General features: G+C 39.2%; 2 protein-coding genes across 2 annotated transcripts in view; both read left to right on the top strand.

Annotated features, from left to right (window-relative positions):
• The window catches only part of LOC149173886 (uncharacterized), a 34,436-nt gene extending 15,767 nt beyond the window's left edge, over positions 1–18,669 (top strand). Inside the window, exons 3-5 of the mRNA XM_089424767.1 lie at positions 17,847–17,933; positions 18,027–18,119; positions 18,292–18,669. Coding sequence (XP_089280893.1) covers positions 17,847–17,933; positions 18,027–18,119; positions 18,292–18,489 — 378 coding nt within the window. The 3' untranslated portion in view covers positions 18,490–18,669. The remainder of the gene's footprint in view (positions 1–17,846; positions 17,934–18,026; positions 18,120–18,291) is intronic.
• Positions 14,996–23,230, top strand: part of LOC149173885 (uncharacterized) — a 154,663-nt gene continuing 146,428 nt past the window's right edge. Inside the window, exon 1 of the mRNA XM_089428091.1 lies at positions 14,996–15,166. The gene's annotated coding sequence lies outside the window, so the exon portion shown is untranslated. The remainder of the gene's footprint in view (positions 15,167–23,230) is intronic.

Below are 23,230 nucleotides of genomic sequence, written 5' to 3'. Positions count from 1 at the left end.
GCTCTAAAACGACGTGTCTTCGACCACTTTTTTACTTTTTCCGGTCGGAGACACTATTCATGAAAAGTACTCCTCGGTTGTAATGACCGAGCGGTTCTTTCGAGCACAGTTTTATACTTTTTCGGGCTCGAGAGACACAACTGTACGAAAAAGGACCCCCCTGGAGTCTCCTTTTCCGCATTCTTTTCAGACTCTCGAAACAAGAAAAGAAGCCGAGTTTTTCCTTTGTCAGGCTCGTTAAACACTCAATGACATCGGATATTGTCAACATGACACACATCAAGCATATGTTACCCCCGTCAAGCTTGTCATCCAAAAATAATCGGGGTACCTGCCTGCAAAGGTGGGGAAAATGGAACTTTGATTACAGTCGTCTCGGCAGTATGTCACTCTTGAACATGGCACTCCGCTGTTTCGTGTCTGGGTGGGGTCATCTCATCTCGTTTTCACTAGCCCCCATGGGTTTGGGATATCCTATTTGACCTCTCATCTGTTCATTGCCGTCATCATCCTATCCGCTGCTCATTTGATGTCAAGTACTGCCAAATCCGTTACAGTGTCGTTATATGTTCAAGAGAAGTTGTCCTCTGCCACAATGCAACCTCGTTCGCTATCTCATCACAAATTATTATACCTCTGTCTCATGTCGATGATGTGGGAATCATCATGGCCCACCTTCGATCAAGGCCACTTCTCGTCGACTTCAACTCATTATCCGAGAAAGTGACTTAGAGACTCCTTCCAGGTGCCTTGGAGCCTGCATGCCTCAATGGCAGGTTCCTCGTGTTCGACGCAAGGTTTACATCATTGACCTACGATCGAATGATTCCGTGGGTGTTCGACACCAGCTCATTGATTCACACGCCACGGATTGTACCTATAGTACCTTGAGGGCCATTGTCATTATTGGTGGTACCTCTCGCGTCTGTTAACGGTTCTCATCATTGGCCGGTAATCAGACGATGTTCATGCATGTTCGACTCCAACCCCTGTATTCACATGTGTGGACTTGTACTCTGTTCGGGTCGAGATGGAGCGCAAGACCCTGGATCCTTGCTCACTGTGGTCCAGGTTGCGATTTTGTGGATAATCATTACATGACTCATTGATGGATGGTTGCGCCCATACCTGAGTCTTCATGGATGGCTGCGACCATACCTTGTCATTATTATGGTCTCTTTAGCTGGGTGGCTGCGTCCATACCATAGACCAGTCTCGCATGTCTTTTGGATGGCTGCGCCAATGCCTAGACTACATGTATATGATTGTCAGAGATTTTTCGGTACTTCCTGGTGGTGTTCCAGTTCGGCGTGTGTTGTAAAGCATTTCACCCCTCCCACTCTCTCGGTCTTCATGCTTTAGGGGGCATCTGTTACACAGTAATTTATCACTGCCTTCCTATCAGTCACCCTGCTGTGTCCAGAAGTCACAATCACTAAGTGTTTGATCCCTGAACTGGCTTAAAACCCATTTTTCCAAAGTTTTGTGCATCAGCGCGTCTGTTCCTAAAATAACCGCGATGACCAGCGCCTCACAGTGTATTTCGTGCGCTGCCATCGCGGAAGAACATCACTTTTCCGCGATGACGCACAGCGCGGCTTTCCCGTGTTCTTCCGCGCTGACATGACTTGTTCAGTTATTGTTATGTGCTGACAGCGCGGCAGTCTCCATATAATCCGCGCTGATCCAGTTTGGGCGAATTTGTTCAAACAACCAGCCTTCCAGATCTCTCCAGGCTTGGTTGTTAGCTTTGTGAATATCGACTCCCTTCTATGGCATGTCTGTTCGACCCTTTGCAACTACTCCCCTTGAAGATAAGCTCATCCTTCCACCTTTTTAGGAGACTCCTTCTCCTATATAAACTTCCACCATTACCATGAGCAGCTAGTTAGAAACTAGTGGGAACTAGCTAGACTTAGCTTGGATTGTACAGAGCTTGTAGTGCTCAGATTGCTGCTATAGGTTTGGTGTGTTAGGAGTGGAAGTGATTGATTGCTTGGGGAAGTTTGTTTGTGACATTTGTGTGAGAGAGAGAGAGTTGTTTGTCTTGGGAGAACCATCCTCAAAGGTGAATGCTTGAGATACATGCTGACTGATCCCTCCTGAGAAGTTTATCGACGTCAGAACATTTGGTTGTACTCTTCTCTATTCTGATTAATAATAGATGACTGCTATTATTGTTCCATTCTCGTTTGTTTATGCAATGGATAAATGTGAATTATGTCTTTTCTGACTGGCATATAGTTACTTTTACTAGATTTCACGCTTGCGTTTGCCTTCTCTTCGTGTGTGCAGGTGTCCGTTCGCGGGGATCGCGGAGGACTGTGACCAGCCGAAGCGAAGGAGCGAAGGAGACATCTCTTCGTCCAACGACAGCGCAGGAATCCAAGTAGGTGCTCTTTACTTCTTGTTTAAGTGTAACTAGGAACATGCGTGGCAGCATTGTGTGATTGTTGCTAGACCCCTATTGGGCTAGTAGGGATCGCCTCTATCCGTAGAGGGGATTTACCTCTCCAACAGGCGCCGTGAGCAAATCCAGGCAAGGGTAGGGGGTTCAAGAATTTTAAGGAAGGTTGCCTCTTGTTCATAATTGTTGTGACAATTTTTCTGATTACTGGAGGTTCAAGAATTTCAAGGAAGGTTGCCTCTTGTTCATAATTGTTGTGACAATTTATCTGATTACCTTGACCTCCCTGATTTCAACATACGTGTAACTAGGAATGGTTATAAACCATAGTAGCAAAATTTGAATCCGAATATGTATTCAAATACAACTCAGTATGGAAAATACCTAATAAAGAAATGCAGCATGGTTCCAATATGGAAATCTATATTTCTCAGTATGAAAATAAGCGTTTTGTTCCATATTTTAGAAGAATTTCATCCTCAAAACACACTAAAACCAGAAAAAGCAATTTATTCTTTGAAAATTTTGCAATGTAGTTTATTTTTAAGTGTTTTCTTACTGTTATTTTTATTTTTTTGAGGTTTTTGCTATGTTTTTTTGGGGCTTATATGTTGATGGGTATCAAAGACATTATAAGGTAAGTGAACTGTTCTGTATCTGCATTGCAGTGAAAACATACTGAATTTTGTACTGTTGCCGAATTTCCATATAATAAAGAGCAATATGACCAAATCTTGCTACTATGCTATAAACTAGATTTCCAGCATTGAAATCCCCTTGTGTATTCAGCTATGGGTCCTGTGGGTCATCTCGACTCCCTCCATGATAGTCCTTAGAACATATTCAGGTTTTTATTTGTTCAATAGAAATGTAGGGAAACAAATATTCCTTTCAAAGGTGTAAGCATTGAAATCCCCTTGTGTATTCAGCTATGGGTCCTGTGGGTCATCTCGACTCCCTCCATGATAGTCCTTAGAACATATTCAGGTTTGTATTTGTTCAATAGAAATGTAGGGAAACAAATATTCCTTTCAAAGGTGTAAGACTCTGTCACCAAGCAATATCTAATGTGCCTAAACATGGTTCTATCAACCCTATGGTTGTCTTGTGGTATTTTTTCTTGCTTCTCTGTTCTAGACTACTTGGACACTCCATAACATTTTTCTACATTTTAATCATGCTAATTATAGAATGATTGTTAATTTTAGATAACAATGGTATGTTCTTATGCTTTAGAGCAATTTACGTCAATTTTCCTTATTAGCCCAATATAAATTTCCAGATTAGCAATCACATAAATATTGAGAGTATTTGCAGATAGAACATAAACAATAAGAATAAGACAAGTCAAGACAAGAGGGCACAATATTTGGCGGATGCTAGAGAAAAACCCCAATGTGGGGAAAACCCTTTGATCAAATCTTCTTATTATTCTTCAAAAGTTCAGCACAGAGAGAGAGAGGGAGTACATCATACAAAATTAATTGCCCAATCACTGTCAAAACAGTCCAGCCAAACAACAGTTAACAAGATGTTGTAACCAGAAAGTTAATGCTAGTCAAACCAACAAAAATCTCCTCCAAATGAGCTCAGCCAAACCCAGTCAATTCGGCCTCATAATAAGATCTTCATCTTCCAAATTTAGTTGAGATTTAATTTCTACACAGCTCAGCTTCGTAGCTTCATTGAACAGCAATAGCAGAGCTGCTTGGTATGTTGTTACTGCCAAATCTATTACCGATGGCTCTTGGCTCTACACAGTTCATATGGCTCACGATGTATAAGACTTTGTTCCTCTGCATTATGTATAACATTAACACACAGGTCGACTGACACGTTCCTCTACAACAAAGTCAGTTTGACTGAATGGCATCAATCTGCATTGCTTCTCTGCGACATATTTTGGCATTGATGCATAGTTAATATGGAATCGATACTCCATATATATGTAATCTAACCAATAGCGTCAAAATGGCATCATCTTATATGACCATGGAAATAACTCCTAATGAAGACTGTAATCTTACAGAGACCAGCATAAATAAACATGTTGAGTTTAAGATACATAAGGCACCGTTGAGTATTTTTTAAGTGACAAGACACCATTGTTGAGAATTCGATGTTTATATGTAATCTAACCAATAGCATCAAATGGCATCATCTTATATGACCATGGAAAGAACCCCTAATGAAGACTGTAATCTTACAGAGACCAGCATAAATAAACTTGTTGAATTTAAGATCCACAAGGCACTGTTGAGTTTTTTTTTTAAGTTACAAGACACCATTGTTGACAATTCGCTGTTTAGATTCAAGTCTAGGGCATATAGTTGGCATAGTAAGAAAAGATATGTTGCTCCCTCAGAACTCACTGATACTTCTCACTGGCACTAGCTAGTAAGGTGACTATCAAGAAGTGAAAGGAACAAATCTCTATGATACCAAAGATCATCTGACTTCACTTCTAAGGAATGTCAGACTTTTGTTGTGTCTTCAATCTCCATAATAAGTCCAGGAGTATCCACCGATCTTCATTCTCTGAAGCATTGATCTATCTCATTGGTATAATTTCCTTTGCCTATCTTCAATATCATAATCAAGGAAGAGCATATGCATGGGCAGATTGTTCTGGCAGTCAGTGATATTGTTGACATCCACTGTCAATACTATTAGCATTTCAAAATCAAAACTATCTTCTAGACTTGGGGTTTTAGACGAAGCAGGGTTTCAAATCATAACCAGTCTGAAAAACCATTGGAGTTGGGGGCTCTTTGACTAGGTTCTGAAAGTGCATACTATTTGTAAGATTGGTGTAATGAAAGGAAGGGTAAAGAGGGTATAGCCAAAGTAATTGATAGGTTTCTGGTGGACACCAAAATTAGGCTATACCTACCTTCAGTGACAATGGAATTCACAACCACCAAACCCAAATTTTATATTTTTTAGGCACTAGCTGGAGTAGTGGATAAAACCACCACTCCTTTAGATCCAAATAATTTTAACTTCTATATCGATCCATCGCCACTTTATGTTATTTCCTTGTAGACGAAGGGATGGAACTCCCTGTCTGAAACATAAAACAAAATTTAAGGAACAGTAGCATGAGTCGAGCAGTGTTCTCTCCTCTAATGAGTTGTGGCACAAAAACCGTGCATTATCTAAGTCCCTCCTCTTTAAGGTAGAACTGGGTGACTGATTAGCTGACCTCCTGGTTAGCTGACCTCATTGGTAAGTACAACAGAGAAAGTTACACTCAACACTCTATGGTTTGTTTTTTAATCGCATTTTCTATGCCTCAATTCAGAGAGTTATGGTGGATTCTCACCACTTTTTTGGTATGTTAGTTTGTTAGATGCCATGTATGGAGAAGTATTACTTAAATGCACTGTTATGCACTCTGGAAATTTTTAATTGGCCCCATGGAAGCAACCAGTCAGGTACCTTAATTTATGTGGCACTTTACTTCAAGCAATTAAAATACATAGTCATATTTGGTCGGGTTTAGTGATGATAGATTACATGGACTAAATTCTATGCTGAAATGAAGTATTTCATGGTAAAACTAGGAGTTACTTGTTGAAAATCTGAAATGCCTAGCATCTGATCAGATAATTTTATTAATGTCCAATGAATGAGCATAAATGGATAAATGGGATTGAAGAATATAACCAGTACATGTACAATGTGGGAGTGCAAATGCAACTCCTAGAAAATGCCAAAGCTAAAACTAGGATAAAATAAAGTAAAGGATACAATAATAAATTAATAATAAGACAGCCTCATAAACATGTATATAACAGATCATGTAGAAGGCTAAGTGAATAAGTCCAGGGCACCTGGCGGTTAATGATGTCAAGAATGTCCGAGTCTGATAGCTAACGGTGAGGTGGGTAGACAGTGGTGCTGGCTCGCTATTGGAGTCCTCTGTATCCAACGAGGAGTCTGGCTTCATGATTCTGGGGGAGTGTAGGAGCGAGGGATACTCCCAACATCCAAGGCCAAAGGAAAGTAGCTCTGTATAAGTCTCTGGCTGCTCCGCTGGGGCTGGGGAGGAACCTGTCTGGAACCGTCTGGTACTAAACTCTTTGATGTGCTGGAAGTGAGTGAACTAATGTGCTATTTGGCACCTTCGCAACGGTCTCGAGGGTACCGGTTGGCCTCCCAGAGGAGGGGGTTAAGGGGAGTCCTGAGGTCTCACTGCTCTACTATCTGAAGTGCCTTGGGACTCAGCTCGTTGTTTGTCGCTCTGATAAATTGGATCAACCTGAAAGTATGATGTGATTGTCCAGATCGTCCTCGAGTGAGGCAGTGTATGTAAGATCTGAGATCTGTGTCTAAATATCTCCCTTATGAATGCAAATGGATTTGGATAAGTTTCCAAAGTGTTCCATGATGTGGTGAACTTGTTTGATTATTAATGTTTTAGGAAAGTGGGTATGCTCGTGTCTGGCCAAACATACAGAATTACAAGGCCTGAAAATTCACATAAAATATTTTAACAATGTGAATTTTTCCATCTTGCGGTGGACTATAAGGTCATTGAGTCAGGGATAATTATATCGTTTTTAAAACTTCTCCTGCAACATATTGGATGCACAACATATGTTTGGCAGGATATGGACTATAAGTGGTTGACATTTGTTTTAACAAGAAAAATCTCTTTGTAAGGCAAGAAGTATTGGTGAATTTTGGCCTTGTGAGAACCAGACAGTTTCTACAATGTCTTGGGATGCGTCATGCACACCCACATTGTTTATTGATCGGTATTGCTAATCTTCAATGTTAAATATTTTGCATCTTATAAGCTCTCTTGAACAACTATTGAAGTACTGGGAATTCTAATCTTGGATGGTGAATACATGCCAGAGGCTGTGGGGATACACACCAAGGTAGTGATACTCAGGCTCGGCTAAAACTCGGCCAGCCTGGGACACAGGTAAACTCGGGGACTTGGAAAAACTCGGTTCTATACTCAGGGAAACTCAGCAACTAGAAACAAACACAAAATACAGGAAATTTTGTGCAGAACAAATCACAATGAGATTTCCATCTGTAAAATCTATAAAATAAGAATATATCCATCAATTAGTCATCAAATATGATGGTATAAAATTTGTCCCAAAACTGAAATAGAAATCAAAATTTCAAATAGTTTGCAATCCATCAAATAATATCAAGTTCAACAATCAGCCATTGTTCAAATAAACACTCTCTGATTCTGTTATCAAATTGGCTGGTGCAGAGGCTGGTTCTGCAATATGCTTAGATGGGGGTTTCATCCCTAACTGGGCTTTGTTCTAAGCAGGTGGTGTGTCTTGTTACCAAGGTCTACCTTTGTTCCAAGTCTTGGCATCACTGCATTCAGAGCAAAAGGTTATGAAGAATGGGTCATCACAGAATTCTGTCTTGAAATGCTGGAATTCTGATAACAGTTCAGTCTGGTGACTTCTGTATGGAATGTGAAATTCTATTTTCTTCATATGATGTCTGATGAGGTTGGAACCTCTCCCAATCATCCTCGAACTATTAATTATAATATAAAAATTAAGTAAAAGGGTAAAATGGGAAGTATAAAGGAAAATTGAAACTTTTATTTAAGAATTTTATATGATTATTTGTTTGCCTGATATGAAATTCTTCTGCAAGAGACCTTTGCTTGCTTAAGATGAATCACTGACCCCTCAGTTGCTTGGGTCAAGCTCACTAATGAAGTGATCCATTTATTTGGATATCTCATTGTTGTCTGCTGTGACCTCTCTTTTTTCTCATTTTCTCCTATTTTTTAAATTCCCAGTACTTTCTATGGATTGGAAGTCACCCCTCTTAGCTTTGCCACTGCTGCTTGGCCTTGTGCCACTTTACCTGCAAGGCCATTTAGTTGCGTTGTTACAATCTCAATTTATGGATATTTTTCAAGTAGAGTGATCTTTCCTTTTTCACTGACATCTATGAATCTTAGATTGAAATTGCTTGTAAACTATCTGGTCCAACCTACTATAGATGTGCATTGTTTGAGCAACCAGCTCATGGTTTGATGATGTGGCCATAATGATGTCTAAAGTGGCAATATTAAGGTGTCCTGGCTTTTTTACCTACTAGCAGCTGGTTCCAAAACTAGGTGAAAGTTCTGTCTGTTCATATGAGAGTTGGACTGTATTTTTTGTGTATAATTGAAAACATTTTTGCTTGGATAATTACTTTCTAGGAGTTATTCCTGTTGCTATCATAATCCTCAAGGAGGGCTTATGTGTGTCAAGCAAAACAGAAATACTATTTCCTAATGAATGTGGATAAGATATAATGTCCCACAAATGACCATAAATTGGTCAATAGGACTGCTAGGTACAATAGTGTAAGACATAGTGGAGCGCAAAATCTGGTCTTAGAAAATCATGATATAATCAAAACTAGCAAGGCTAAAGCCTAAGAGATGGAGCAGGGAACCAAAGCAATAGTGCAGGTATGGGCAAGTACTGCAAAGAGATGAAGAAAACCAACGCTTCTAGAGGGGATGGCTTGCCTAGAGGTCGACTGACTTCCCCTGATGTTATCTCTCTTAACATCTGAGACCGTAGGGAAGAGAGACTTCGGATAAATGACTGGTTAGAGAATTTGGAAGAACAGGAAGATCTAGCTGCGTAGAGACGCACTCTCCAGCCCAGTATGGAAGAGATGTCCTGTCCTGTTATGTTATATAAACATTTTGATTTGGTTATGTTATCACAAAACCAGTACTAGGGGCTGCAACCAAGCAAGGCTTCGTGTAACTGTTTCAGACCAGACTTTAGACTAGGAATTAGCCTTCCTAATCAGAGAGGGCTCTCTCACAGGCTTTTGATAGGAAATTAATCACAACAACAGAGGGCTAACTCTTCATACATTTATATAAATATAGCTGGTTGGATACATATCAAATAAGTATTCATTGGGCTATGGAGTCTCTCACATCTAATAGACAAAAGCACAGTCATTTCATGGAAGTCAAGGCTCTTTGCATTAGCTGTTCAAGCATGCTTCACCAAAACCCACAGCTTGTCAAACACACAGGAAGTCAGAGCATATAATATGAATTCTGAGTGATTGTGCTATAACAAGGCTGTAAAAAGAACATTAAGAAACTAAACCACTATCACACTCGAACAACACAATCCATTGAGAATCTTGAGAAGAAATAACCTGTTTTACCATTACTGTAACAGTCTTTACATAAGCTCATAAAACTCTGTTTTTGTATATAAAAAGTCCAACCCCTATTACATCCTAGTTTTCACCATATATAGGAATACATTCCTCCTCTCTAGAATGAGCTCGAATGCCCTATTAACTACTCCTACATGCTTCTAACTAATGCATTAATTACAAACATGCTGAACTATAATTACACACAATCCTAATCAAACTAAAATATTAATTCCATTCTCCTCGTATGCTGGATGCTTTCTTGAATGCTTTGACAGCTGTCCTCCTTCGATTAATCTGATATGGCTGAGCTACAGATGCAATGGATGCTGACTTGGGATGCTTGAAAGCGCTGATGGCTCATTTAATGACCAGAAGGTGTGCTCCTATTTATCGGTTTCTGTCTCCCAACATTCTCCTAAAGTATAGCAGCCTGCTCCCAAATCTTTTAATAACCCCAAGTATGGAATGATGCCAGGCTTCTGATGTGCTGTAGGTGGTATTTGATAGACAGCTGTTCTTCTTCCTCAACTCCCGCTCACCGTGTCAGACTAGCTGCTCACAGTATCACACTAGCTGCCCTGCGCTTTAAATCATCACCTACAGCAGTTTCGTAGCGCGCTACGAAACTGCTGTGTGATTTAAAAAACACAGTCCTCCTTTAAACTTCTCACAAAATTGAATAGCTGATGTTGCCAATCTTCGGTTTCACCTTTGCTATGCTGAGATTCAGAATCACATTCCCTGTAACATGAACCTTCATCAGATGAACCAACTGCAATTGATGAGACCACCATGATTTTACCATCTCACTGACTCAACACAGCGTCATATAAGCCGAAACAGAGCAAGTTTGCTAGAGATATGCTATCTGCACAAGTGTGATGGGGAGGTATCTGAAACCCATCAAGCAGAGGATGTAATCCATTGTTTTCAGCCTGGGCTATTTAGATGGGTACAAGACAAATAAGTTGACAGATCCAGTTTCCAGAAACATCAATGTTAAACAGATGGTACAAACCATGGTTGCCATGACGAGCAATGGCATTATCTTTCCCAAAGGCCATATTGCCGGAACCTTTCAGGATGATTGAGAAATAGTTTGTTGATGTGGCAAGGCTTGGGATCTGGAATGAAAAATTCTGCAGCAGTGCGATCTGGTAAACCTATCTCCCATATAGTAGGGCCATCTCTTGGGGGCTCATAGATCAAAATCCCAACATCTATCCTACAACCTGAATATATGTTAATCAAGCCTTCTTTCATATAATCACCAAGAACACCCGGCACCCAACCATAGAGATTGTAGGTACCAGGGCAAACATTTTCTATAGAGAAAAGCCCATTCTCATCAGCTTGACTCCAAAATTGGTAGCTCTTACTCTCTAAATATCAATATTTTTCCAAGAGAACACAACTATATTTTCAGTCCTTGGTTACAGAGCTTGATTTCAGAGCTGCATTCAGCCCAGAAAATGGCCGCAACACCAACAATGTGTAGACTCAGGGTCAGAGTGAAGATCATCTCCTCCGGGTAGCCACACAAAGATGATACCCCAGCCACTCAAATCTGTAATGAACTCGGCCCTTGATAGCTCAGAACTCAGTCTTCAGTCTAATCGCTCTTATCTATGTGCATAGACTCATTCCCTGCAGAGAAGATGCACCATATTACAGGTTTATGAGGGAGCTCCACTCGCTGCAATGCACAACATATATCGATCTCTGTTATCAAGTCACACTTTTTTTTAATGCATACTTTCTCACTATGACTCAATTACTGGCACATCAGTACAAAGTCTGAGAAACTTCAACATGCTCCATTAATTGCACTGTCAGTATGAGATTAGTTTACATTTGTTTTCACTGTTATTTGCTTGCCGTGATTGCACAACTTCTGTGATGCACTGCTCTAAAGTGCGCTCCAAGATACCATTGATCAACCAACCCACGACTAGACTATCCACAATCTGACCATTGGGTTGGAGATGAAGGGTCGCTTCACTACAAAACATGATCCCCTTTGTTCGTTTCTTTGTTAAGAATTTCGAGCAAATTGTCAAGCCCTCCATAACGTATGCTTGTAATTATTCCCGCTGGTTTTGATATGGTGACTCGCACAATTCCATTATCTAATGCAATGTGAGCACCCTGATCCACAAAATACACATCGCCCTCCTAACACTTCCGCTACAGAGTGCAGAACTAATAGCATACTTATCAAAAGTGTGATAAATGTAATCTAATGTAGCGCAAATCTTCTGAGAGCCATGGTTCTTGAAATATTTACAATCTCCCTCTGAATTTAACTTGTGCTTTGGTAATTCTTTAAACTCCAAAACTTCTGTGGAGCTTGAGAAGTTTCTTGGTCGCCAGCTGGAGCATGTAACCGGCACGTTACCACGTTTGTAGAAGACAATATCTAAATAATACCATCCACCTTGACAAAGGAAATTCTTCTATTTCGAGCTCTGCCATGTGCTTCCTTGTCTTTACGACAACGATTTCTCCTCTCTTTCTAGGAATGGCATCATCCTTCTTTTGTTTTTGTTTAATGCGCACTTATCTTTTAACGGCACCAGTTAATCTAATACCAGCTCTTGTGCCACTAATAATGGCAGTCTTGTAGCAATCAAACTATTATAAAACTACTTGACACCTGGCATTGATCACCGCATTTCAAAAGAGCACTTTCATGTCTTCAATATGTGCATTAATAATGAACCAACGTGCATCAAGGAGGTGCTGTGTATCTCAGTTTAAAAAAACGTGATCCCCTGCAAAAATAAACACAACGCTGCCTATTTGTAACACTGGCTGTAATTTCGTATATTCTGCAAGCAGCATAGAATCTACAGGAGCAGAACGACCAATATGAAGAAGAACCCTTAATACAGCATTGGATGCGTTGGGTTTGTCATGCCTCAGCTTCCATAATAGCTTCGGAAACAAATTGACCATTTCTCTTAGAAACACTAGAAGAAGACTTATCTCGTACATCATGAAAAAACATGTTTTCAATTGACGAGAGGTATAAGAGCTTCATTGTCGAACTTGAGTTACACTCTGCAAATGCTCGTGTAAAAGCCTTCAATAGCCTTTCTTTCCAGTCTACGAATACATTCAGTATGAGATTTGGAATGAAAGGAACTAAAGAAACAACATGCTTTTCAAACAACCGCTTTGAGTCTGCTGGCAGCATCTGGCCCTCTAATGAATTCTCCATGAATTAAAGAACTCTTTCATTAGGAAGACAATTAATGACAACCCAATTTGTAATCTCCAAAGCGATCTCACAAATACCAGTATTTAAGGTGACAAATCATTCTTCAACCATTATGTGAACATTGAAATGATAGACTAAGAGGAAACAGAATAAGCAACCGGTGTATTAGAAAAGGCAGCAAAGCCTTGAGCCACTTCTCCATTACCACCTTGATTTATATTGCTGATGTAGTTCCAGTTAATAATTCACTTTAATCATTCGCTTCCATCCTTCTCATGCATTTGAATACAAGGTTTAACCCCTGAAGTCTGGGCCTTCAATGAAAACTCGAACAAATCCCCAGTTTCGTAGCACGCTACGAAACCACTCAAACAGGTAGCGCTGCGAAACTGCTGAAAAGAATTCAGGCGCTGCGAAAACACCCACTCTTTAAGCCAGGCTAAAAATTTTTAACTACAGCATTTTCAGTGATAACAGGTTAAATTACACAAATAAAAATAAAGATAAAATAAAAAAATAGAAATAAAAAAATAATAATTATAATTATTAATTAAAACATTTTGACTCCGTTAAATTATGTTAAAAAAATTAATAAAATTAATGAAATAAAATAAAATAAATAATCTACCATGCGTCGAGAGGGATCAAATCTTTTTTCACTCTAGAAGAAATTTGCACCACAGATTTGATCCCTCTTGGCACTTGGTAGATCTGGAGTTAAGATGGATCTAGGCTAGTTTAATTATTAATTAGATCCATCTTAACTCCAGATCTACCAAGCGCCAAGAGGGATCAAATCTGAGGTGCAAATTTCTTTTAGAGTGAAAAGAGATTTGATCCCTCTCGGCGCACGGTAGATCCGGACTTAAGATGGATATAGGCTGGTTTGAGATTATGTCTTGTTGCTGGGGTGGTGCAACCTGTGGCCAAGATCTGGAGGAGGCATCTTGATTACTTGTGTAGTATGATATGTCCTTGGATATGATGTGACTGGTCAAAGAAGCTGGAAGAACATGAAGATCTGGTTTGAGATATGTCTTGTTGCTAGGCTGAATTCTGGAGGAGCTATCCTAATTATTCGTGTAGCATGAGCTGTCTGGAGATCTGATGTGAGATGTTTTGTAACATCCTGTTGGTCAAGCGCAGAGGGCCTCCTGGTGTCTCACAGATCTGATAGTTGATGTAGTGCTGCTGCCTGTCTCTTGGTACCACTGTATACTGGAAGCACTAGAAAGAAAGCTGTAATTGGCCACATGGTGTCCAATCTGGGCTTTGGTGGGCAAGAGCTTAGAGGCTTAGTGATGTGAAAGAAGTGTTTTCAAAATGAAAACTCCCAGGGAATGACCAGGAGTCTCCTTGGATCTCCCATTCATTAATGGCAGGCTTCGTCAAGCATCCAGGAAACATAAGAACTATTAAAGGGACAACTTCTGAAATCCTACTGGAAACTGTTTTTAAATGTTAGTCAGCTTGTGTACACTGTACATACGTTTGATGTATAAAATTTACGAAGTCTTATAAGCTTTGGCATTTTCTAGGAGTTGCATTTGCACTCCCACATTGTACATGTACTGGTTATATTCTTCAATCCCATTTATCCATTTATGCTCATTCATTGGACATTAATAAAATTATCTGATCAGATGCTAGGCATTTCAGATTTTCAACAAGTAACTCCTAGTTTTACCATGAAATACTTCATTTCAGCATAGAATTTAGTCCATGTAATCTGTCATCACTAAACCCGACCAAATATGACTATGTATTTTAATTGCTTGAAGTAAAGTGCCACATAAATTAAGGTACCTGACTGGTTGCTTCCATGGGGCCAATTAAAAATTTCCAGAGTGCATAACAATGCATTTAAGTAATACTTCTCCATACATGGCATCTAACAAACTAACATACCAAAAAAGTGGTGAGAATCCACCATAACTCTCTGAATTGAGGCATAGAAAATGCGATTAAAAAACAAACCATAGAGTGTTGAGTGTAACTTTCTCTGTTGTACTTACCAACGAGGTTAGCTAATGGGTGTCCCTCCATGAGGTCTTACATTTGTGCATTGTTAATGCCAGTAAATGCACACTAGGTTTTGTTCTCTACGTTATATCATTATAAATTAATGAACTATAAGTTCTATGATTTCATGAGTATCAATTTTGATGTTGATGAATTGCCATCACAGGTTTGCAAGACAGAAAGAACAACAATGTGTGGAGCTTTAACAGCAGCTCGGCTTAAAGCCACTTCCGTTCTCAAGGAGCTTGGCAATCGCTGGGAGCATTACTCTGTCATAACTCTGGTTGACTGCAGAAGCCTCGTTGGCAGCAGCCTATCTGATCATAGTGTTGGTAAGGCTTTGCCAATTCCATATTTGCACATTGATTTATTTTATTTGAATTACCACTGCTGCTTCAAAGTTTTGTCTAGTTTTCACAGTATGTTTTTGTATTTATTTACAGTTATTGGTTTCTGTAGGTTTAATTTATTTATGGCATGATTTCTTGCACTCTATGAACTGGGTTTTTCTAGTGTGAGAAGTCATGTTGTTCATGGTATATATGTTGTACAGATACACTTGTATTCAGTAAGAAAGCAATTGTGTGTGGTTCTATCAGCTACAAACAGTATTAGTATATCTCAATTTGTATACCCTTTATTTTTTTATTAATTTTCTTCTGATCAGTTGTGTGAATATTTGTATTGCTTCCCTTGACCCTTATTTTGGTTTCTTGTGTGCATGAAGGTTTCTACCATTTTGCTATTATGAATACCCATCATATCAATGAAACAGGGGACTTTTGGGAGCTGGCCAGACAATGCTCAAATGCACTTGATACATCTATGAGGAATCGAAAACATTTCATAGACATGAGTGATGTCAACTTCCTTATGTGCCAAGCAATTCAACATCCTTATTTAACTCCATCATCTTCACTTCGCACTTCACTTATTGTTGTATTTGAAGGTCCCATGGTGGACGAAATGGATGAATTGAAAAGGGCAATAAGTTTAGAGGATTATATGGGATGCTCTTCTGTTCATGGAGTAGGACCTTCTCTTGCAGTTTTTGATACAGTCAGAAATGGAGCTTTGGATTGTGCATGTGTATATCCCGCATCTTTGCATTCCAGAAAACAAATGCAAACTTTAATTAACTGTATGAAGAGTATCCTCATTGGTGCCTCTAAGCTCTGAGAGAAAGTGTCAGGTGCAGACCTTGACAGAAACCTGACTATGCAAATGGGATAAAGGATATCATCTAGGAAAATCTTATGTAGCCATTGTTGTCGTTCATGCAAAGCAGTGTTTTTTTGTAGCACAGACTTTTATCATTAAATACTACCATATGATAAACAACGATCTTATCTATCAATTTGCAAGTATTGTTTATATTTTTCCCTCGTATCTTTTCAGAGTGAGAATCCCAATTTAAATTTATTGAAAATAAAAATACACAAGTGTGGCCAAGCTCGGAATCCTATTGAGACAATAAGATGCAAGAGAATACACTGAGTCCTTATGTCCTTGGAGCACCTACTACATGAGAAAAAAAAAAAATCACCTAGTTAATTCAAGGAAAATGATATAGCCTAAATCCAAAGAAATGCAGAGGTTCCATCTTTCCATAGGCGCATAATAATATTGTATGCATAAGAGATAACATATACATAACACAAGTTTTCTCTGCTTTCTTTTATCTGTTGTCACCCAGATGGCCCTGGTTAGTTTTGTAGTCAAAAGTGGTCAAATCATGTAGTCAATGGCTACAGAATTATTTGATGTTGTTGTCTGACATAAGGTTGTTTTCCTGTGCTGTAGTTGATCTATAAACTGAAGTATAACTAGAGGTGTTCTTGTTTTCAGCGGATATTTTATAGTATCTGAGAATTCATATGTATAGCACAAAGAAGTTCAATGCAATTCTTCACTATTAAGAAATATGTTAATAGATAGTAACCTTGTTTTCCTATTAGTGAACAAACATTTACATTCAGTCGGTATACATATTACAGGATTTCAAAACAAAAGGCTCAGAGTCTTTATAGAAATTTCACATATGGAAATTTCATTATGGCTTTCTAGTGGGAGTGATTAGCTTGTTGGAGACCAGAACTTCAGATGCTACCGAATACAAAAAACACTCTGATTTTCTTTTTTGCCTGCCTTTTTCGAAACCTCGTTCTGGATAATCCACTCATCGGAGGTATGAAAGTGAAGGACTTGAAATACCAACCTTCATCTCCCAGATGTTGGGAACTTGGGAGAGAATGCTGGATGGTTTCAAGATCTCACTTCTGTGGAATATGGTTTCAATATTTTCATGCTGATCCTGAGACCCCGGGTGAGCAATCTGTCATTAGCAGATCCCAGTCTTTAAGCAGATAGTCCTGTTTGGACACTAGGAGATCCCTCTTTTGCTCCTTTTACTGCTTTCATGAACCCCACCCATCTACTCCTGAACCTGGACCACCTGTAACTCCTGCTACTGATCTTTAGTCAAATCCATGAAGGGAGCATGCCAGGAAAGCATTTTTATTGTTGATGGCATAACTGCTGCAGGTCCAATTAGAGAAAAATTGTTTGATATGGACAGCAACAGAAAACATGAGGGATTCATTGACCCTGCCAAAATTGAGAGAAACAATGGCCAGGAAGCTGGAGAGAACCAAAATTTCGAAGTTGGAGAAAATATACAGATTGTGGTGAGCAAGTAGGAACCTTCCCAACTGGATACTCCGTTGAGGATCCATGAGGTTACGCTGGGATATAATATATCAACCTGTTTAAGCACCTTATTTGGCCTGGACTCTAGTATTCGATCCTAAAATTCAGAAATTAGAAAAAGTTACAATATATCCCCTTGTTTAAGTATGAATGAATCTCTTCTAGAAGACACAAAGAAAAGTCGGCAATGAGAGCATTCAGGTATTGAATTTTTCATTAAACATTATTTAGAATGTATTAATACTTATAAGTATCTTAAACATGTATTTGTGTGAAAATAAATTGAATTGGTTTATGTTTAAGGACAAGGCATCCAAGGCGAGGTTAACCAAGACAAAAGTCACTCATCGTAGTGGCCATAAAGGTTTAAAAGCACTGATAACAACCTTTGTAAGTATATTAAACATGTGATATTTTTTTAATAAATTTTTTACTAGAAGAAAGTCATTGTTATCTAATTTCTCCCTATTTACTGATTGATAGGAACTAAAATATGGAAGACCTCCAAATCATTTGGAAAAGGAGGCGTTGCAGGAAAAGAGATGGGTTGAATTTGTTGTTTGGATGGACTCCATGGTATGTAATCTTAGTTGGATTTCCAATATACTTTTAAACCATATTTTCATTTTATTTTTTAGTACTATTAGATATTATATCTTACTTCATTTTATGGTTAACATTGTATAACAAAAACATGCGTTGTGTTATGTAATTAATACTAACATGTAATATTGATTTTTTTTGTCAGAATGCTATAGGTAATGATTGCCAAGACGATGATCCAAATTATGCTCAACATATATCAGGAGATGATGAGGATGAGGATGAGGATGATGGTGGTGAAGGAGGAGATGATGATGATAGTTGCGGTGTTGGTGATGATGTGGATCAGAGTAATGAGGATGGTCAAGATGATCATGAGGATGATCTTGGTGGTGGTAGCTAGGCGTGCACATGCATTGTTTTTTATGAAGAAATTATTGTGTAGAATGACATTGTTATGTTTAGATGGGTGTTGTGAATTTACCCTATATCAATGAGACATTTTGATTTTGTAATCATACGATGAGTTTGATTTATGTATGTTGTTAATTTATCGTAGAATAACGATATTCATGAAATATTTTGATTTGTTAATCATATTTGAATTTTACTTGTTTTGATTAAAAATAATAATGATTTTATTAGTATTATGTTGCTATTTTATACATGTTTTGAAAGTTGTTAATGACACATTGTTATTTTTTTGGATGGATGTTGTCAATTTCTCTTAAATTTCTTTACAAATGATTTTGAATTGTGATATCTGCTTTAATGATATTTAGAAACTATCATATATTTCACTATGAATCTATAAAGGGGGTCATATATGTAAAGAGAAATATACTCTATATAAGAAGTCAAATGCGGATGTAACCATGGATGCAAAATTGAAAGTAAAATTGGATGTTAAACTAGGAATTAATACAAAATGCAGACAATTGACATACAAAGTGTTTTAAATTAGAAGTGAAAAATTGTGCAATAGTTGACACAAAGAAGGGAACAAAACATGGCATACAAAAGGATATCAAATTGGGCAAAAACAAGGACACATAAATGGGCACCAAATTAGATGCAAAAAAAGACAACAACTAGATGTAAAATAAGATGCAAAGTTGAGCGTTAAAAAGAAGCAAAAAAACGTTACAAATTAATATGCCAAATGATGATGCAAATAATGGTGTAAATTTGGGATGCAAACTTGGGTGCAAAAAAGGAAAAAAAAAGATGTAAGAAAAGACATAAAACAAGATGCAAAATGGGGCTGAAAAAAGGTGAAACCAAAGATGCCATATTGGATGTAAAAAATGATTCCTAATCACATGCAAATTTAGGCTCGAACTCAGACACAAAATTATATGCAAATGTGGACACAAAATGAGGCAAAAAAAGATGCAAATTTGGATGGTGAAAACGATGTAAAACTAGACACCAAAAAAATGCAAAATTGGATGAAAAGGTCGGTGTAAATAATAGTGCAACATTGGACACAAGTAGACACAAAAAAATGGTGCAAAAAGGGGCATAAAATAGCTTAAAATTGGATGCAAAACTTGGTGCAAAAACAAATACAAAAGTAGACGTAAAAAATGGCTCTAAATTGAATGTACCATTAGACACAAAATAAGATGCAAAGGTGGACACAACACATGAGTCAACATAAGATGCAAATATAAATGCAAATTTGGATGCTCAAAATGATGTAACATTAGATGCAAGAGATGGTGTTAAAAATGATGCAAAATTGGATGAAACAAATGACGCAAAATATGGTGCAAAATGAGATGGGAAAAATGGAGACAAATCAAACATAAATGTGGATGTAAAAAATGGTCCAAAAAAAGATGCAAAAATGGGCACAAAAATGGATGCAAAATTTGGTGCTAAATCAAATTCAACACATGGTGCAAAGATAGGCACCAAAGCTGGTGCAAAAATAGAAGCAAAAACTAGTGTAAGACTAGATACAAAACCTGGCGTAAGACTAGATGCAAAAACTGACACAAAATGGATGCATAAAAAGACGTTAAATTGGATTCAAAATATAGTGTAAACTTGATGCAAATGATGGTGCAAAAATGGAAGAAAAGAATGACACAAAATAGGAAGCAAAAGAGAATGAAAAATAGATGCAAAAAATGACACAAAACTAGAAGCAAAACCTGTCATAAAATAAGATGCAAATCTTGGTTCAAAATTTGACGCAAAAAATGATGCATAGTTTGGTGTAAAAAATGATGCAAAATCTAGCGTGAAAAATGATGCAAAATCAGGTGCAAAAAAGGACGCTTTAAAAATTGTACAATAGAGCCAGATTTAGCGCCAGGTTGCTCATCACAATTACAAAAAAAATGCACTAAAATCTGGCGCTAAATCTGACGCAAATCGCTGGTTTTGTTGTAGTGTTTGGGGGGAACGGTCGAATTTGAATTCGAATTTTCCTATAAATTACAAATGGCCATCCAACAAAAAACACTTTGCATTCTTAGAGTTTCTGTGTTTCACTATCTATTGTGCATGAACCGAGCGTTCTTTGAGGATTTCATGATAGCCCCGTGTACGATCAGTATCCTGAGTCCGACCGTAAACTTATTCATGAAATCATGTTAGGACCAGGTCCCACAGAAACTACAAGTGCTAGAGAAGTTGTTGCCTCTGAGGGAGCTTCCCCGGAGGTTGTGACTATGAAGGTTCCAGTGAAAGTGCCTACGGCACTGAGGTCGCCTTAGCCGAAGCCTACGCTGACAAGAGAGGTTCCTATATCTAAGAAGAAAGATAAATAGAAGAAGACGTTTCCGGTGCACGAGTCACCAAGGAAACATCCAGCTACACAGGCTCAGAGAAAAGAAAAGCCAACCACGTAGGAGAAAAGAAAAGTAGTAGACATGGAGGCCGAGGAGGGCGCAAAAGACATTGATATTTAGGGGGTAGACACTATTTCGAAACTACAAGAGTATATCCCTTTGTGCCAGGGCAAGGTGAAGGTCTCGAAGGACCCAGGTGAGGGACAATTCCTCCTTAACACACCTTGCTGCCAGAAACTATAAATTTTGAAGGTCCGCACTTGGTGCACATCCCACATCTAAAGCTTGAATATTGGGATTTGGGAGACATTGAGCGGTTCCCCCACCTAGCTACTGAAAATTTTATGAAGAGGGTGTTCTATAAGGAGTCCAATGTCACCGTGCTAGAGACGGTGGAATGGATTCGCGAGGTGAACAAGACAAGGCGCAGAGGGCGTACAGCTCAACTGGGCTCGCTACCTGTGTAGCGAGCTCCTCGTGAAATTTAGGGAGGCACAAGACCACAACAAGACATTTCATTAGTCATGACTACTATTTCGATTGTGTTGGTTGGATGGGAGTTGTCGGAGGACAACCAATTTCCTCCGATTAAGACAGATTTTCCATAAGAAGCAAAATTTGCATCTTTATGGACTACCAAGGACACTAAGCGGGTCCAAGAAAGTAAAGTATTTTGGGTATTGATGGAGGCGAGCATCCGCGTAGCCATCAATCAAAAGTCACGGTTATCACCAATTGTCTTTGATCAACTATCTGAGTATGCAGAGTTCAAAGCGGACTTCCACCATTTCTACATCCGGGTGCGAAAGGATTCGGGCCAGAAGTGGTATGGTTTACCATACTTAGCTACGAATGATGCCATTATAGAGGTCCTCAAGCGATGACCAGTAGATTGGCACACCACATCAGACTTGGCTGCCGGGACTAGCAAGTCTGCGGAGAAGCAGAAAAAGGAAGTGGCCCAACTGAAAGTTCAGCAGATGGCTAAAAAGAGGAAGAACGAGACTAAGGAGAAGGCATGAGCAGAAGCAGAGATCACTGCGAAGGAACAAGAGGAAGAGTGTGCCTTTGACAAAAGCCAGAAATATCCTTCGCCCAGACGGAGGAAGAGGACCAGTCAGAGCAGGGCAGCGACGATCAGGAGAGAACTCCCTTTCATGTCAATTGGTATAGGGAGCAGGAGAAGGAAGGATAGCGCAAAAATACCAAATCCACCAAGTCATCGTTAGACCCAATTACCCTGACAGAAGGTGATTTGGATGACATTGAGGATAAGGTAAGGGATACGATAGTAGAACTGCTGCAATAGTTTAAGCAGCAGCAGAAGCAAGCACTAAGTTCCATTCAGACAGGTCTGTGCAAGTTGCATATCCAAACAACTAGACTGTAGGCAGGTGCAGGGCAGAGAAACGTTGCATCAACTAGTTTGGCACGGGGGACCACTGAAGCAACTGAGTTGGTCTGATCCTTAGATCTCTGGGCAGTCGCGCTGCCTGATGGAGCTCTAAGCATGGAGGCGGATGCTGACAAGGCTAATTTCAGCGCGTTGAAGAATATTGGTTTGAACTTGGTCGCGCTCCCTAGTGAATTCATTCACACACTGCAAGCAGGTGTGATTGTAGAGATCAGGGCTTGAGAGAAGCACACGCTGAGATTGATCAGAAAGCAGAAAGTCAACAACGAATATATGTTCGTGGAAAAATCAGCAGTGCTCGAAGCATGGAAAAAGGTTCAAGCGCAGAACAAGCGCACTGCAGCTGTGGTAGCCGAAGGGTGCAAAACAGTTCCAGAACTGCACATACTAGAAGAAGTGTTTTTGGAGGCCAAGATTTGGAAGTTGGCTACAGGTGTTCGCAATGCGAAAATGGAAATGGCCAAGGTTCAGTTTGAGTTGAACCTTAAGATAACAGAGCTTGAGTTGAAGTCACAGCCTTCAACTCCACCAGAGGTCAGAGAACAGCGTGAAGCCGCTGTGAAGGATGGAGTCACTGCAGTAGATGTCACGGTGGTGGAATGCATTGTGCTCTTCGAGCAATCTATGGAGCTACTCACGACTCTGTAGGAAGATCCTAACTTGCAGAGTTTGAAAACAGAGGCCCAAGAATTGCAGCAACAATATGACGAAGCAAGAGCGACAGCGTGCACCATCACTATAACGCAACAATTGGAAAAGTTGTAGGAGGAAAAACAACTGCTTGAATAGGTGGAAGCATCGTAGCGAAAAGAGGCAGTCCTCAAGGCTAGATTGGGGCCTTAGCTGGATGAGGCCTATGTTGTCTCCGCCACCATTGGGGAGAAGTTGGCCAGCCTACAAAAAATGCAACAAAAGATCTGGGAAGA

This window comes from Pinus tabuliformis, chromosome 4_2, assembly GCF_031772625.1.
Source record: "Pinus tabuliformis cultivar Carrire ecotype Pingquan chromosome 4_2, CPIR1, whole genome shotgun sequence".
Lineage (NCBI taxonomy): Eukaryota > Viridiplantae > Streptophyta > Pinopsida > Pinales > Pinaceae > Pinus > Pinus tabuliformis.
This window is presented reverse-complemented; position numbering and strand designations above follow the sequence as displayed.